General features: G+C 40.5%; 1 protein-coding gene across 3 annotated transcripts in view; it reads left to right on the top strand.

The window, feature by feature from the left end:
* Positions 1 to 708: 708 nt before the first annotated feature.
* Positions 709 to 16,042, top strand: part of TBC1D30 (TBC1 domain family member 30) — a 55,838-nt gene continuing 40,504 nt past the window's right edge. Inside the window, exons 1-2 of one of the 3 annotated variants that reach the window (XM_088165646.1) lie at positions 709 to 993; positions 3,269 to 3,433. In XM_088165646.1, the coding sequence (XP_088021772.1) occupies positions 729 to 993; positions 3,269 to 3,433 (430 nt within the window). In that variant the 5' untranslated portion in view covers positions 709 to 728. Of the gene's footprint in view, positions 994 to 3,268; positions 3,434 to 6,118; positions 6,223 to 6,483; positions 6,677 to 16,042 lie in introns of those variants that run through there. The other 2 variants (XM_088165649.1, XM_088165648.1) reach the window with 2 other exon arrangements.

The following is a 16,042-nucleotide window of genomic DNA, read 5'->3' as shown; positions in this document are numbered from 1 at the left end:
ATAGGGCAAGAGACAACGGGCAGAGACTGACGCACAGGAAGTTCCACCTGAACATGAGGAAGAACTTTTTTACTGTACTGGTGACTGTGCACTGGAACAGGTTGCCCAGAGAGGTTGTGGAGTTTCTCTCACTGGAGATATTCAGGAACTGTCTGGACGCAGTCCCGTGCAATGTGGTCTGGGATGAGCCTGCCTGAGCAGGGAGGTTGGACACTCAACCGTACACAGTCTGTGATTCTGTCGATTCCTGACCTGAACTAGTGGCGGTTGTTACGCGTGTGGCCAGGCCTCCCTGCACCGCTATCGGTGCCGCAGCCAGAGCCCAGGCGCGCCCGGCTCTGGCGGCCGTGCGGACCCCGCCATGCGCTCCGGGTTGCAGGCGGTGTCATGGGGACCAGTCACAGCACAGGTACTGAACTGCTGGCAAAACCAGGCCGCTTCTCCAATGGGGGAGCAGGAACGGGGCGGTTAGCAGGACCCTGGTGACCTCCGCGGCAGCCTCATAGTGCAGGGGTACCGCGCCCGCTGTCACCGCCCCGAGACGGAGCGAGTTCTCCACCCTCCCCGCCCCTCGGCAGGTGCAGCCACGGTGGCGGGGAGGGAGCGGAGCCGGGCGCGGCCTTCCTGTCTGGACTCTCCCGCCCGCTTCCCTTTCCCCTGTCCACCCCACCCTGGCGTGTGACGGTAGAACGGGCTGAGCCCGGAACTCGGTGGCGGCGGCGCGGAAGATGGATGCGGTGGAAGCCGGCGCGAGCGGCCGGGCGGGCAGCAGCGCCGACAGCCTAGCCGAGGAGGAGGAGGACGAGGACGAGGACGAGGACGAGGCGGGTCCCTGCAGCGGCCTGTCCAGCCGCACCTCGTCGCTGGTGAGCGGGCTGCTCACCGAGCTGTACAGTGCCGGCGAGGCGGCCGCCCCCTCGGGCAGCGCCCGCTCCCGTGGTCTCCAGGACCTGCAGCAGCGGCCGAGCCAGGTCAAGTACCTGCGGCTGAAAGGTACAGCCCACTCCGCCTGCCTGCCCCTGCCGCTGCCGCTGCCCCGCCGGGGCCGGGAGCTGCCCCTGTGCCTCGCTTTTCCTCTGTGCGTCCAGGGGAGTCCTGCCCGCAGGTGCCCTTCGGGCCTGCGCGCACATGTCTCTGTGTTATATCCTATCCAGGCTTTCTGCATGGCCCTGGCTCCTAGAAGGTTCCCACATGCTGTTAGCTGAGAGCTCCTTTAGACTAGGGTCTCCTGTGCTGTTCTCCCATCTTCTCTTTCAGATGCCCTAGGACCTGAATTAGTGTCGTCTGCTACTAGTTTCTGTGACAGGCTGCCTAAGCTTTTGTGTTTCTGCGAGTTTGGTGCTTTTCCTCACTTACAGTAATTAATAAATATCCAGTCTCTTTCTGTCTCATTCAGTCCTTATTTTCTGAATCTAGAAGGGATGCTACACATACAGTATCATAAGAGAGACTTTTCCTCAGGGCCTTTTAGTTCTACTGGACATAAGCTAAACTGGACAACTGTAAAGCTTATTTGGAGGTCGGTATGTCTTCTGAAAAAAAAAAGGAGTGTAATGAAAAACGTAAATGCTGGAGTCAATCAGAATCTAAGTGAAATTTAAAAAAAATTCTTATGAAAATTAAGTAGCCTCAACAGTGCATGAGTGCATGCTTGTGAAAGACTCAGACGTGCAACTCCAAGTTGATCCAATGAAGAGTAAAAGAGAACAAAGGCCTCTTGTCTCCTGATGTTTAATCACTTTTCCTTTTGATGACGAAAAAACCCAAGAGGTGACTAAATATGCCTGTTTTTCAGGACTGTACAAACAGTTTCCGTGTTTGGCTTCTTAATGAGATAACACGCCATCTGATGTTACTAGGATGTAGCTCAAGTTCTTCTGTGTGTCCTTTGGCAACCTGAGACTCAACAGGAAATTTTCTTGTTCAGAAATATATCTTGTGGTATTTCAACTCATTGGTTTTGTTGCCAAGTTAGTGATTTTTACAAGCACAGTTAACTGGCACGAATGGGAAAGTAAAACTCACCATACAGCTCTGGTGGTGACTGTATAAATTAGTACAAATGTACCTTTCTTTTTTTTTCCTTTGCTTTGAAATCCATAGGTCTAGCTTTAAATTACCTTGCCTGGTACAAATGATTGAGAATTCCGTCTGAGCAGCAGATGCTGAAACAGGGTAGTGGCTATAAAATACAGTATTGTTTTATCAGTGGCTCCCCTGTCCTTGCAGTCACACTTTTCACTAGCCCATGGTTGATGGTCATTTCAGCGTAATTTGTCCTTTTCTTTAAGGTCTCCAGAATTATTGAAAAAGTTTTGCCACTTGAGCTGATCTGTTTACCATCCCACTTTTCCTGGATGCGTACATATTTTCTCATTAGATCAGGTTACTGAAGAATGGATTTTTTGGGTTGATTTTCTTTCCAGCATCAAGGGACAGGGGTTGCATTGAAAGTGATAGTTTGAAAACTTAGCTGCAGGGAGGAGGCAGCTGTGTAGATGCTGGTGACAAGCTGTACCAGGCTATTACAGGGAGGAGCTGAAGAGGTCAACATGTGATAGGCAAGACTTAGGATTTCAATGGTGGGGGGAGCCTCTGAGAACAGAGTAAAGGACTCAGAAAAATGAAGGGACTTAAACATCTCCCCAACAACTCCATTTCCTGGTGCTGAAGCTCACCTCATGGGGGAACAAGAGGAATATTAGAACTAAGCTGAGACATTTTGATGAAGGGGTCTGGTAGCACTGTAACTGACCGGTGGAGATACTTGAGGCCATGACTAAAGCCATCTAGTTGCATCTTAGTGGAAAGAATTTCCACTCAGAGCTTATTCTGGAGTTGTATTTGTAGCTTTGCAGGTAGCTTCTTGAACATGTTCCCTTGTCTGTTACAAATGTAAATTTTGTCCACACACGGGCAGCTTCTGGAAGGTACTGTATTTAAAATGTATCCCCTGGTTGTGCTATTATCAGTATATTCTGTCAATATCTGTCACATTCCTAGGAGTTTATAACAGCATAATTGTTAAGATTCATACTCTGCGCAATAAATCGGAGTACTTTAGTTTTGAAGAAAATTAAAGACTTTGGCTGAGATTCTGAAAGTGTTTATAACTGGGAATTACCCAGTTATTCAATAGAACTTGTCATTTATAGAAAGCTTGTATTTGTAAATGTCTCTAGGGTGAGTGCCTTTGCGTGTCAACTACAATAAACTGTTTGTGAATGTTTTGGCCTGTACTGAAGTTGTTTTCTCTGTTTGTTGGCAGATGTCGATGAATTAACAACTATAAAACGAGAACTGAATTACAGAATTTCTGTTCAATCAGCAAAGTTGCTCCGTCTTCTGAAGCAGAAAGACAGGCTTGTACAAAAAGTCCAGAAGAACTGTGACATTGTCACAGCTTGTTTACAGGCAGTTTCCCAGAAACGTTGTAAGTACTTTCTGTGTACTAGTGTAAATAGTTTATTTCATTAATGTGGGCAGTGTTTCATTTAAGTCCTCACGCTTAATTTAAAGTCAAGAGGCTAGGCTATACTATTCCATAGATATGACTGACTTCTAATTATGTCAGTAGTACCTGGAAACAGGCAAAGTTCAAGTAGCTCGGCTGGGTAAGCTGCTGTAGTCTCAGTCTCAGCTGTCAATTCTGTGTAACTCCTTTCTATCAAATTGATCCAAGGTGAAGAGTATTAGTAAAAACTAACCTACTTCCCTCAAAGCCCTTTATCAGCATCAGTGTTTTGGGGGTTTCTGAGAGATTATGTGGGGAAGAGAACAAATGTTGTTCTTTAATTGTTTAGCCTTTTTTTCCTGCACAATAAAACTTTTTTATTTGATTTGGCAAAATTGTCATCTTAAGATAGGCTGAAGTGCTTTTTGGTAGTTCTAAAGTACAACTGCATGTAACATCATATGTAAGAATAAATAGAAATTAGGCCTTTGGAAAGGACGTGTGAAAATAATGTAATATTCCGTCTTATTTTTTTATAAACATGCAGCGTGACAGGTACAGAAATGTTCAGGTACGGTAAATAAAGCATGGTCTTTTCATAAAAATGTCTGTAGGAGCATTGAGGTGCATGTAAAGACTTTACTAAAAGAATTTTACTGTAGTGGCATGTGCTAATATAGTCACATCATTAATGTCTATTAATGTGAATTTTTTTAAGCATTTGAAAGCCTTCCTTTGTTTTACTTAAACTTGGCACATAAGTTCTTGGCTGTCATCTACTGTGTAGGCATATTTTGTCTCAAAAACTCTTCTTAACATCAGCTTGATAACCAAGGCCTCCATGCCACTAGTATGGACGCATGTACTATAGTCTCCTTTTAAATGAGACTACTTGAATTTTCTGCATATTTAGAAGATTTGACTGTAAATTCTGAATGTTTTTCCCCACATAGTGGAATATCTGTGTAGAGGTAGAACTGTAGTTTTCAATTAACTTTAAGTTCAGATGTTCACATTCAGATATTTGAATGCTACCTTTAAGCAATCTATACAGACCAGTTGTAAACAAATACTGTTTCATGAAAAGATGGAAATCCTGTCTAATCTTTTTCGATTACTGCTTGACAAATTAACTCCTAGTGGTAATTTCAGTTAGTTCAAAAATTACAGGGCTGATAAATTTGATCTCTTATTTTCTGACCTAATGTCTCTAATGCTTTAATCTGCTTCTACAGAGAGAAAAAAAACAACAGGTATTGTTTTAAAAAAAATCTATGTTCAAAAACTGTGTTCAGTGTTGTAAAGTTCAGGATCGGTGAATTTTGCAGCTCACACAGGGAGCCAATCCACTCCTCAGTCTTAGACCTTTGCTGGCTCTTGGTCTCTGCTGCATGCGCAGAAAAGGTCTGGCCTCCTGACAGCTTTGGGAGCCCACATCTGTCTCGCTTGTGCTACAGGATCACCAATAGCCTACACCCCTGGTGGGTAGAGTAAATGTGGAGGAACAGTTGCCAGGAAAAACTTCATAACTTACTGTGTTTCTCATTATGCTGCTGACCCTTGTCCTTAGCAGGTGATGCATGTTTTGCATCAAAAAAGGTATTACCATAGAAAATAAAATTCACTGCAGAGTGAAATGCGTTTTGGTTAGACACATGAATGGTCATGACTCTGTTAAAGGATAAATTGGTCTATAGAATATATGATAAAATCAGTATACTGTGCTGTACTTCTAGTTTGTAAGATATATGAATGAAGAGCTTCATTTTAATAATGCTTTTTTTACCCAAATTTAAATTAAATTCTCCAGTGAAGAAAATTAGTAAGAGAGAAATCGAGTGATGGCCTCATGCCAAACATGGCACTTGTTTCTCTTACTCTTGTGATTTTGAGTTATTTGGGGTAAGAAAAGATACATTTTTTTCTGGAGCACTATGAACTATTTCAAGTCGATATTAGAAACTAAGCAGTGTGCTTTATGCACTTAATTATACCATTTAAGAAAATCAGAATTCGGTAAAAAAACCCAAGGTTTTGCAGTTGTCATCTAAAGAGTACGTGAAAGACATCTCTTGTATTTTATATAGTGACAGCTTGCTGTCATTACAAAATATATTTTGATTGGTCAAATTGCAAATCAGAAGTTCCTTGAATGAAAAATTTTGATTGATTTTGATTGATTTTAATTAAAACAAACCCAAAAGACAATCAACAAACAGCCCAAACCAAAACCATGTATTATCTATAATTTATTTAGAAATAAAAGCATCTAGCTCAATTGTAAATCAGTCTGTCTGGAAGCAAGCAGGAATGCTTAAATTGATTCAATATAAAATAAGCTGAAGTTACGGAAACAAAGTTCATTAATATTCTCTTGTATTTTTAATGAAGAAATAATTTGAATAGAAAATTTCCTAAAGATACAAATAATTTGCCTGCCATAGCTGTGTTGCTATGGTGGTGCTATGTACCTAACTTTAAATGGGCCTGATGCTGTGTTCAGAAAGATCCTTAGTATTCTCTCTTGTAATACTTGTTTAGAAACGATTATTAAGGTATTAATCTTCTGTTATTTGAACATTGCTTCTGTATAGAATTCTCAAAGGTAACAATAAACATTTGTTTCTAGTTTTTCTTTTCCTTTTTCTGGTTTGATTTGATGCAGAGCCAGTAGAGGGAGACAGAATATTTTATTTTGTGCAGAACTAGATGTGTATCTCTGGTTTTGATAAGGATACAAAAGCCATCAACCTTCCTTAAACCTGAAGGTAAGTGCTTTACAAATGTGGTCAGGCAAGAATTGGATTAAAAGGTTTAGCATCAGGTTGTCAAATAAATGTTATTCACAAAGGCAATATTAGTTTCCTTATGTGAAATAGATGAAAAACAGTGACAAGTGGCTTTTTAATTATAACTGAGATCATTAATTCCCACATGGTTGTCAGTTATTCAGAAGCTTCTGGCTAAACAAACTGAATGTTTTAGAATCCAGCTACAGAAATTCAGAGGGTTATGCCTGTATTTATTAGTGGTGTTTGTGATCTCTTTGAGTGCATCTTAACTGGATAGAAAGGCAGCATGAACTGGCATCATCTGGGCATATATTTGTCCCCTGCATGTCTCCAGAGCATGGACAGTTTCCTGGTAGAAGGCTGGGCTATGAAGTCTCCTCTATTTCTGAGAACAAGGTTCTGTCTCTATAGCATCAACTTTTCCCTCAAGGTATGGAATTCAGAGGAAACTGGGAAAGCATTGGCTGATGTTATTTGCACAGATTGATTAGGAAAGAACTGAGCAAGATCACATTACCATGTGTACCTGGAAAAGCACGACTTAGATATGCAAAAGTTCTTGTACATCTAGATTACATTTCTATTTTCTGTCTCCTCATTCCCTTCTTCCCTCGGTCCTACTGCACCTCTGTGTCCCGTCCCATCTTATCTTTTTTTCCTGCCAAATGCTTCATGCTTTTCTTACATGACCCAGTCTTTAAATATTGGAATTCAAAGCTCTGTTCCATTTTCCCCATCCCTGCATCTTGTCTATCTTGCAGTGTCTACCCAGATTACTCCCTGTCCTTGAATTTTCTTCACATTATTTCTTGGTCTCCTTTAGATGTTCTTCGTTGCCTTTTTTACTGCATGTACTAATTATCTACTTGCCCATTTTCTCCATCCATCCTTTCCCCTCAACATAGTTAAACCAAGCGAAATTCACAATTTTTAGTTCATAGGGTAAAAGCTTGGTTAAAGGTGTAAGAACAACTTTAACACAATATAGTGTGGACACAGCTAATATTGATTTGTTTGAATTTGAACTTGAAATTGATAAGGCTCTTGGAGGACAGCAAAACTTTTCACAATGAAAACAGTCACCCACTGAAATAATCTCCCCAGGAAAGTGATGGATTCCTCAGTGTTGGATGCTTTTAAGATTTGGCTGGACAGGATGCTGGGCCATCTTGTCCAGACCATGCTTTTGTTGAGAAAAGTTGATGATCCTTGAGGTCCCTTCCAACCTGATATTCTGTGATTTGGTGATTGATTTCACTCTGGATCAGATGCCTTGCAACATGGGGCAAGTACTTACACACATATATAATAATTCATGCATATCAGATTTTGTCGATGGCTTGTCTGTCTCTTCCCACTCATTTCCCACTAGTTTGATGTACTGTTGCAGTTGTATAAATATGCTTTAACCTGGAACACCCCAATTGCTCTGGTTTAATTTTTTATTTCTTTATGAAGACTTGAGTTACTTAGTGAATATTGCTGCTATAGCAGTTTAGTGAAGGTGGGCTGGGCACTGGTTAGCAAGGATTTTCTGATCTGTTCTATGTTCTGTGCTGGTTTGCTAAGAGTAAAGTAATGGAGCAGTTAGAAAAGGAGAGAACCTGTATTTGTATTTAGTGATGCTGGAGCTTGGCTCACTGGGGATGGTAGCAGTGTGCTTGGTCTGTCAGGTGCATGGGGCCACTGGGCAGCAGTTCTTTAGATCTGGATGGTGAAATTCACCTGCTCTTCCCTTGGGATGGGCATGAACAAGGCAAAATGGCTTTAAATCTAAGTGTCATCTTAACTGACTTGTTCACTGTTACCCAGCATTATTGGTAAACTGTGTAATTTTTGAAAGTATTACTGAAGCCCTTCAAAAGAGCCACCTATAGCAACGAATATAAAATTAAATGCCATTTGACTAACATATTTCATTCAGATTCAGCCAGTAAAGATTCTGGAAAATCTGAAAGCTTATTCAATTGCAATTGGAGCCTGGACTCAGAAGGATTACTTTTCTTTTAATGTTAGGCTTGGAGGGGAAGGACTGCAAACAGCAACCTTCATTGCTGTACACCAGGGCATGAAGAAATGTTTCAATAAGTAGATGTGTGTCATCTTTAGTATTTTCTAATATAAATTAGACTGTGTATTCTGAGTATCTGTTAGTTAGACTAGGAGAGAGTTTGAGTGTTGTCAAACATAACAACAGGTGTGTTGAATGCAGACTGGCAACTAATCACTAACAGAAAAACAGGAGTTTTTAGGCAGTGAATTCCATGGTTGCATTCTTTTCATGAGAATATGGAACTGGTCTTTGAGCAGCACAGCCAGGGTGCTGGGACTTGGTGAGTAGTTTAACAGAGAAGCAAGTCAGTAAAGTTCTGTGTCCCGTCCCTCTCATAGGATGTTCTTCTAGAGAACTATCAATGTAGTACAGATTTAAAGTGTAATTGTGGTGCTGATGGGATGTGAACACAGAGTATGTATGGTCTTGCAAATAATGAATTTTGATGTCCTTGGTCACTTGATGAGCAGTAGCAGTGGTAAGCCTAGAGGGAGAGACCACATCGCTGCACTATCTCCACCTCTTCAGGATGATCTGTGCTAGCCCCAGAATACTGACTGGTGTGTAAGTCAATAGAAGCCCTTGTCAGGCTAATTAAAAATACTTAAACTGACTGTCATCTTTTCTTGCTGTAAAAACAAAGCTGTAATATAAATTCTAAATTGGCAAACTGTGCAGTCAGTTTCCTTAAAAACCTGGCAAATTGTATGATTGTAAAGATTTGGTACCTCTCAGAGGCCACTTTGAGGCTAATTTCAGTTTCTTAATTCTTAAGGTGAAGTAAAGTTTCTTTACTTTTCTGGTGTTCAAGAGATAATTTTTTTCTTTCTTTTTTTCCTTGAAAGAAAGAAAGAGGCTGGATGTGCGTTCTAATTTGGTCATGTATGAACTGAGTGGTTCTTATGGTTCGTGCCACTGCTGAATATCGTGTTCAAAAGGTGGCAAGAGCTAAGTGCTTGGAGCATTACAGAACCTGGAATCCTCACTTTTGAGGGAAATTCTACTTTAAGGATACAGCAACTAAAATAACTTATTCCAGCATGAAATAAAACACCCGCTTATGAAGCAAAATTCTGAAATCTTGCATTTCAAACTGAAATGCTTTGTTCAGTTGCCTTTTTCATTTCATATTATGTAACGAGCTATTTTCAAGTAAGATGATAAAATGTTTAATCCTAAAAAGAGTCAAAATCATGCTTTTAGCATTTGGAATCTGTTTTAATCAAGGATGACATTTTGCTGTGAAGGACTTTGCTTTCCACAAACTGATATTTTATGTCAGACCATTCCATGAAAGTGGTTTCAAAAAACTCTATTGAGAGATCCTCCATTCAGCAAGCCATCTCTGCAGCTCACTCCCTGGCTGCTCAGCACTGGGATTGCCAGGCTGGTTAGGGAGCTGAGGAGCCCACATGCATTCCTAAACCATATGTTTCCCTTCGGAGTCTGTAGGGGTTATATGAATCCTTATTTTTCTGTGTCACGTGCTTTCCTAACTGCTTTGTTCCTCACTTTCACCACTAAAGTGTCTTATGTCTACCAAAAATACCTTCCAGCCTCCTCAGAGCAAGTCCCATCTCATAATTGGCTAAAATTTGAACAATTCTTGAAAATGGCTTTTATCATGGCTCCTTCAGCTATATTCTTCAGGATTTAACTAAGCAAACTCTCTTGGTAGCTGCTTCAACTAGCATCAGGGGCCAGAGGTAAGATTGCCTTTGTTAAAAGCCCTGGGAGTCTGTTTCAAGTGACTCTGGGCTGTGCTCAGTATCAGCACAGGGTAGAAGACTGCACCTGATGGGCACTTTTTTCTTTTAAGCGTCATTCTACAGCTATTAGGGTGTTGGCTGCATTCAGAGATGGGGTCACTGCTGTTGGTAAATTCTTGTGGACAATGTGGAGCCTGCTGACTAAGAGATCTTTATGTCCTTGAGGAAGGTGCTGCCTTCTGGCTCACTGCTGCCACTCATTTTCCAGATCAATGAGCTGCTATGTCTGGAGGGGTGAGATTTCCCTCAGAAAGGGAGATGCCAGGGGTTCAGGGCTAGGTGGAAGCTGAGCAAAATGAGCAGCTGACTTCAGGGCACTTGCCTCTAAGAAGAGAGAGTCTTCAGTTGCCTGTTCATTTCTGCCTGTTGAGCATCAGACTTAGACCCAAATGTGCCTCACACAGAAATAGATGGCTGCTGCTCTGAGACATACCAGCCCTTCACCCACAGCAGTGTGGTAAGACCTGGGAGACCCTGGGCAACCAGCTGTGGTGTTCCACTTCTGTATAAGCTGTGAGCCCTGTGAAATGGATAGCCATGCTGCTGCAGCCTTCCATCTCACCCCACTTTGATTGCTTGCCCTGATCTGTTGGATCTTTATAGTAATAACAGGATGAGGCTGCAGGTATGGTGGTCTTAGAGCTTTTATTTCAGTGCATCAGCCTCATTACAGGGTGAGACATGGGAGATGGTGAAAGCTCTTGCCATAACAACAACAGCTGAAATTCTCTTTATTACAAGGTCTTTTAAAAAGATTTCTAGCTAGTAGGATACTGTTAAAAGCTTACAGGCATTTGCTTAAGCTAATTATTAAAGTACACCTCACTTTTAACAATGCTTGCTTGTTGTTAGCTTAAGAACAGTAGATAAAGCTTTATTATTAAACTTACATTTTTCTATTATCTTGCTTAACGTATTTTCTAAGGCCTATCTCTACGCAGCTTAAAAACAAAGCCTTATTGTTTCTTGTCCTTGTATGTCTGTATTCTTGCATTCTTCGATTCTGAGTTTTGCTTTCACACAGCTTCTGAGAGTTTTCTACTTTTTCTATTTCCCACACCCTGGGAGATGGCAGACATCTGGGATGAGAGTGTAGTGGGGCTAAATTGGCCTATCTGAAGTGTGTTGTGTAGGTATGTTCTGTAGTTGGCCTCATCCTCTAATATGAAAGGTGCACCCTGCAATGGCCACTTGAGGAGGTGAGAGAATCAGCCACTGATTATCTAACTACAAATAGTTCTCTTGCTTTCCTCCCTTTCTTTCTCCCTTTCTCCTTAATAAATAGTTAAGCAGTATTTTTTTAATGATGTAGAAACTTAATGGGATAGTAACAGCTAGATGTAGTTACAACATTAAAAAATATTTCGCAGAATAAATTTTTCATTGTTTATGATGGACCTGAACAGTAAATTCAGTAAATAATTCTGTAAGCAATAATCTGGCTGCCTGATCTAGGCGTGGTTTGTGACAGGAAATGCAGATTGTTTGGTATAGGGATGTACAGATCACAGAGTTATGATCAAATTCTTGCCCTGCAGCATTTGGTGTAGGATGTTGTAACTATCCTTTGTCAGTGTGCTAGCAGCTGTGACAACAATGAAATTGGTTGAGTTAGTGCTACACCAGAGGTTGTGTTTATTTTGGGTATGCATACAACTTGGAGGCTGACTGCTTAGCTGCTTCTCCATATTTTTCTGTGTAACAGAGATCCTGTTGCTGTTGCAAAGTCATAGCTAACTTCACAGGATTAGCTTTGTAATGCATGTAGAATTTTGACTCCACTGAATTACACTTTTCATAACAGCTGTGCCATGAGAAGTTGATGTATTGGAGAGTGCTTGTTATATAAATTGCTTCCTTAGTATTAGAAATAGGGATTAATGCAAGAGATTATTGTGTGTGGAGCTTTTTGGATTGCTTATCACGCAATACTTGTAGTATTTCTATACTAATCTGCCTGCAAAAGTGGTTATCAAACCAGTGATCTCATTTTTCTGATACTTCAGTAACTTTGGAAGGTGGGATTTGATTAACTCAAAATGAGGAGGCATGCTGGAGGAAGGATGCTGCTGTTTGGAGACAACGAAGTCAGAACAACCTGTTCTCTGTCTCCAGTCCCTGTCTGTCAGTCATGACAGTAGAAATAACTGGCAGGCACTGCTGTTCCCTCTGCTCAATTGAAGCTATTCAGATGGATACTTGATCAACAGTAAAGTTTTGTTAGTCTAATAGTTCCCTGAAAAACTGGAAAAGCTTTTATTCAGTCACCCAGGGATTGTTGTGATTAAATGAGGTTAAGTGCCAAGTTCCATGTAGGTTCAGGGGGAGTGTGTGACAGCTCATCCTGCTGCAGCCCAGCAGCTGCATGTCTGCCCAGGGGCAGGGAGAGTGTTGGCCATGGGGGCAGGAGTGGGATGCAGGGCCCAGCTGAGTAAAGGGCTCAGTCTGCATGTCTGTGTGCAAAAGTGTGTGCTTTGTCGTGTGTGTTCAGCATCCAGGCTATAACCTAGGAGTCATTGCACTAACTGGCGATTTGAAAGGAAGCTGGCTCTACAACCAGTGATGCCAAAGGCCACATGGGGACAGTGATGTGTGAGAAATGCACCTGAGTATACATTCATATTTCACAAATCTTTACAGTTCTGAACTGATGGTTGATCTTCTCCAATATCTGCAGGTAGTGAGAGCCACAGCATCTGTGGCAAATGTTGGACAATCAAGATGTAAGAGTTTGTGTATATAAGTTCACAACAAGGGGGGCTGTGTGAGTTGCATAACTGTAATATCATTTCAGTCTTTAATCTTTTTCTGACAAGCTTTTGAATGTAGAAACAGCCGGAGAGAAAAAGTTCTCTAAAATTGTATGCATAGTCTTTCACACTTGTCTAGCCTTCTCTTTTATTCTGCTGGGGGTTACACTTCTGTACAAGAAACAATGCTGTTCTTTTTCCTGCTGAAATGCACTTACCTAAAATAAACCAACCCCAAATGTTACGAACTTGTAGGAGAGTTAATGGGCCTTCAGTGAAAATACCCAACAGGGTATATGGCCTTAAAGTAACACAGCTGCATTTTATCTCCAAGTAGTACATTCTTTGGATTCATTAACCTTTGAAGAAAAGATTTCCTGGATACTGAGGATCAAATGGAGGATAACAGCTTCTTGGAATAATTAGTGCTAGGAATAGACTTATTTATGGAGCATCAGGCAGTGCCAGCAGCTATGTTTCTGCAGCTTTGAGATAGCTTTTGTTAAAAAACAAGATGCTAGGAAAGTGGGCTGTGGAACTTAGCCTGTTTCAATCAGTAGTCCTGCTTATGATTCTGCACTAGAGCAACTCTGAAGGAAGAGTTAAATGTGAATCTCAGATTTTTAAAAATGTTTTTCTCCTTGAAGTTGTTAATAACCTGAATTTGATTTATTGAGCAGTAAATGAGCGCTCCTCACAAACCCTTGAAATTTGCAAGAGAAGTCAAGTCTGTGTTCCATTTCCACATTAGATCATCTTACTTGAAAGCCAATCATTTATCTTTCCCTTCATAAAAGCTGGAAGCTTCTTGCTATGTTTTGTCAGCATTGAAACGGCTTCTAAATTTCTCTATAAAATTTCTCTTTCTAAAGTTCTCTATAAATTATTGGTAACTTCCTAAAAATCAGAACCTAGTACCAATCAACATGTTTTCCTTGCCAATACATATGGCCAAATACAGACCATGAACAGTTTTTGGTTCTTGGGCTGGATTAAGCATCATTAATAGCTAACATTTTATGTGTGTGTTTGCATGGTTTTTGTTGTTTGTTTGGGTTTTGGGCTTTTTTTCCCCCAATATGTTATTGCTAATTTCTTGTCTTATCCAGTGCTCATTGGCAGAAATAGCTATTAGACATAAGATCCTGAAGGAAAAAAAGTTATACAGTGAAACTAAAGGACATCAGAGTGGGGAGGTAATCGATGTACAGAGCTGATTTAAAAAAAATGTATGTACTAATCTGAAGAGCTAAACATTATTGATATTTATAGTAATATCTAGAGAGGTCTAGAAGTCAGGTACCTATTGGACTGGACAAACTAGATATCACTGGACAAACAGATGGTATGATACTCTTTGAAAAACAAACTTAATGAGACAAGATTACTTGAAGGCTGGCAGAAGCAGCACGTGTTTAAAGAAATGAAGTGAGTTGTCCCGAGCTATGCAGTAGTAAGTAGTCAGAGCTTGCTATTAGCCAAACTCGTGCTTATGTGGTGTTGTACATGCTCAAAATCAATTTTAATGGCTCTAGGCCTCAGTACTAAATGAGCCTTTGATTAATTCTAAACACATCCAATTCAATAAACTTGCCCTGCAAGAGTAGGCTATGAGCTGAAGTTTTGTCATTTAGCTGTTGAGTCTAAAATCTTTGAGTAGTAATGTTGTTGGAACTGATAAGTATTTTCTCCTCTTCATCTCACGAACTTCATTAAAAAAACTCTCTGTGTTAAACTTGCTTTTAACACATGACTAATGTGTATTTTTTCAGGAAGTGGAGGTGATGGTTAGAGGTCCTTTTGCTTTGCTAGCTGCTTCTGTTTACAACACTTGTAGGGTACACTCTGTGAAACTATGGCCCACGTGGGAGATGATGAGAATTAGGTGGTCTGGAGGGCTTGGGGTTGCAATAGCTTCCTGTACATGCAAAACTTTCTTTATGGAACTAGTGGCATCTACAAATGGGAACCAATGCACACATGATCCAAAAACTGGAGTGGTGGTGCAGGCCTTGCCATTGGCTGATCAAGGTTTGTGGTTCCAAGAGATCTATGGTGCTTATATGAGCTTCTCCAGGAGTCAGCACCATTCCCCTCCCCAGCTCCAGAAAGGAACTGTTCCTGTTTCTGTTCCTGTGAAGGACATGTGTACTGGGAGAGAGGATCCATGCTGGAAACTGGATTCCTATGCTTACGGAGTGCAGGACAACCTGGCTCTTTTCTGCATGGCTAATGAAAGCCTTCCATGGGCTGAACCTAGTCTTTTCTACATGTCCTTAGCATTACTGCAAATAAATATGTATGAATATGGTCAATTTCCATAATAATTCCTGGCCCAAAGCAAGGAGATTTTGTTGTTAATAATTTTTCTAACTTTGGCAATTAATTTTTAATCTAAAATCTTTCCAAGTATTCTATTTGTGGATAAATCTTGTTTTGGAGATATAGGATTATTTTGCTTTCTTTTCATGGTGTTGGGCAGATAAAAATTCTGCTGTCTCTGAAATAGCAGTTCAGGTCAATGAAGCTGGTGATTCACACTGTAAAACTCAATTTGTATGCTAGGTGCTAAGCAAATAATCAGATTCCAGTAAAGGAAGAGAAGTTCAGTTTTAGATCTGGGACCTGCTATGACCTCCATTTTTCTGCAATATTATCTTAAGCATAACTAGAAATCATACTTGTCAGAATTCTTTTTTTTATGTATTGCATTAGTTTTTCTGCTGAGTTGGTGACTTATTTTTTTAAATTACCATGTAGCATTTAAGCGGAATTCTGGAGTGTGGGTTCTGGCCAAGATATGCATTTACTTCATATTGATTACCAAGGTTAGGAAACATTTCTTAACTTTTATAATCATATTTTTCAGCAACATTTTTTTATTACATAGGCTTCATCAACAGTTTTTCTTCTTAATATATATCTTACCAAAACAATGTTTTGAATTTCTTTTGTAGACGAAAATAATTTCTCTGACAAAAAGGTCATTTGCTCTCCAAAACCTCACTTCAATTCATTACTTTGTATTTAATTTAAAAGGTTTTCTCTGTTTTATCGACCATGTAAGCATTGCTGTGACTTTTATTCCAGTTGTTAACTCTAGACTTTATGCTACTGGTTACTACAGCAGTTAAAATATATTGTTACTTTAACAGTGCTTGCATGACACATCTTTTAGCTTGCATCTACTATAGCTTTACTGCTACAGTTGGGACATTGTCTTG

This window comes from Sturnus vulgaris, chromosome 5, assembly GCF_052056855.1.
Source record: "Sturnus vulgaris isolate bStuVul1 chromosome 5, bStuVul1.hap1, whole genome shotgun sequence".
In the NCBI taxonomy this organism is placed as follows: Eukaryota; Metazoa; Chordata; class Aves; order Passeriformes; family Sturnidae; genus Sturnus; species Sturnus vulgaris.
The sequence above is the reverse complement of the archived record's forward strand: the minus strand, read 5'-3'. Positions and strand labels throughout refer to the sequence as shown.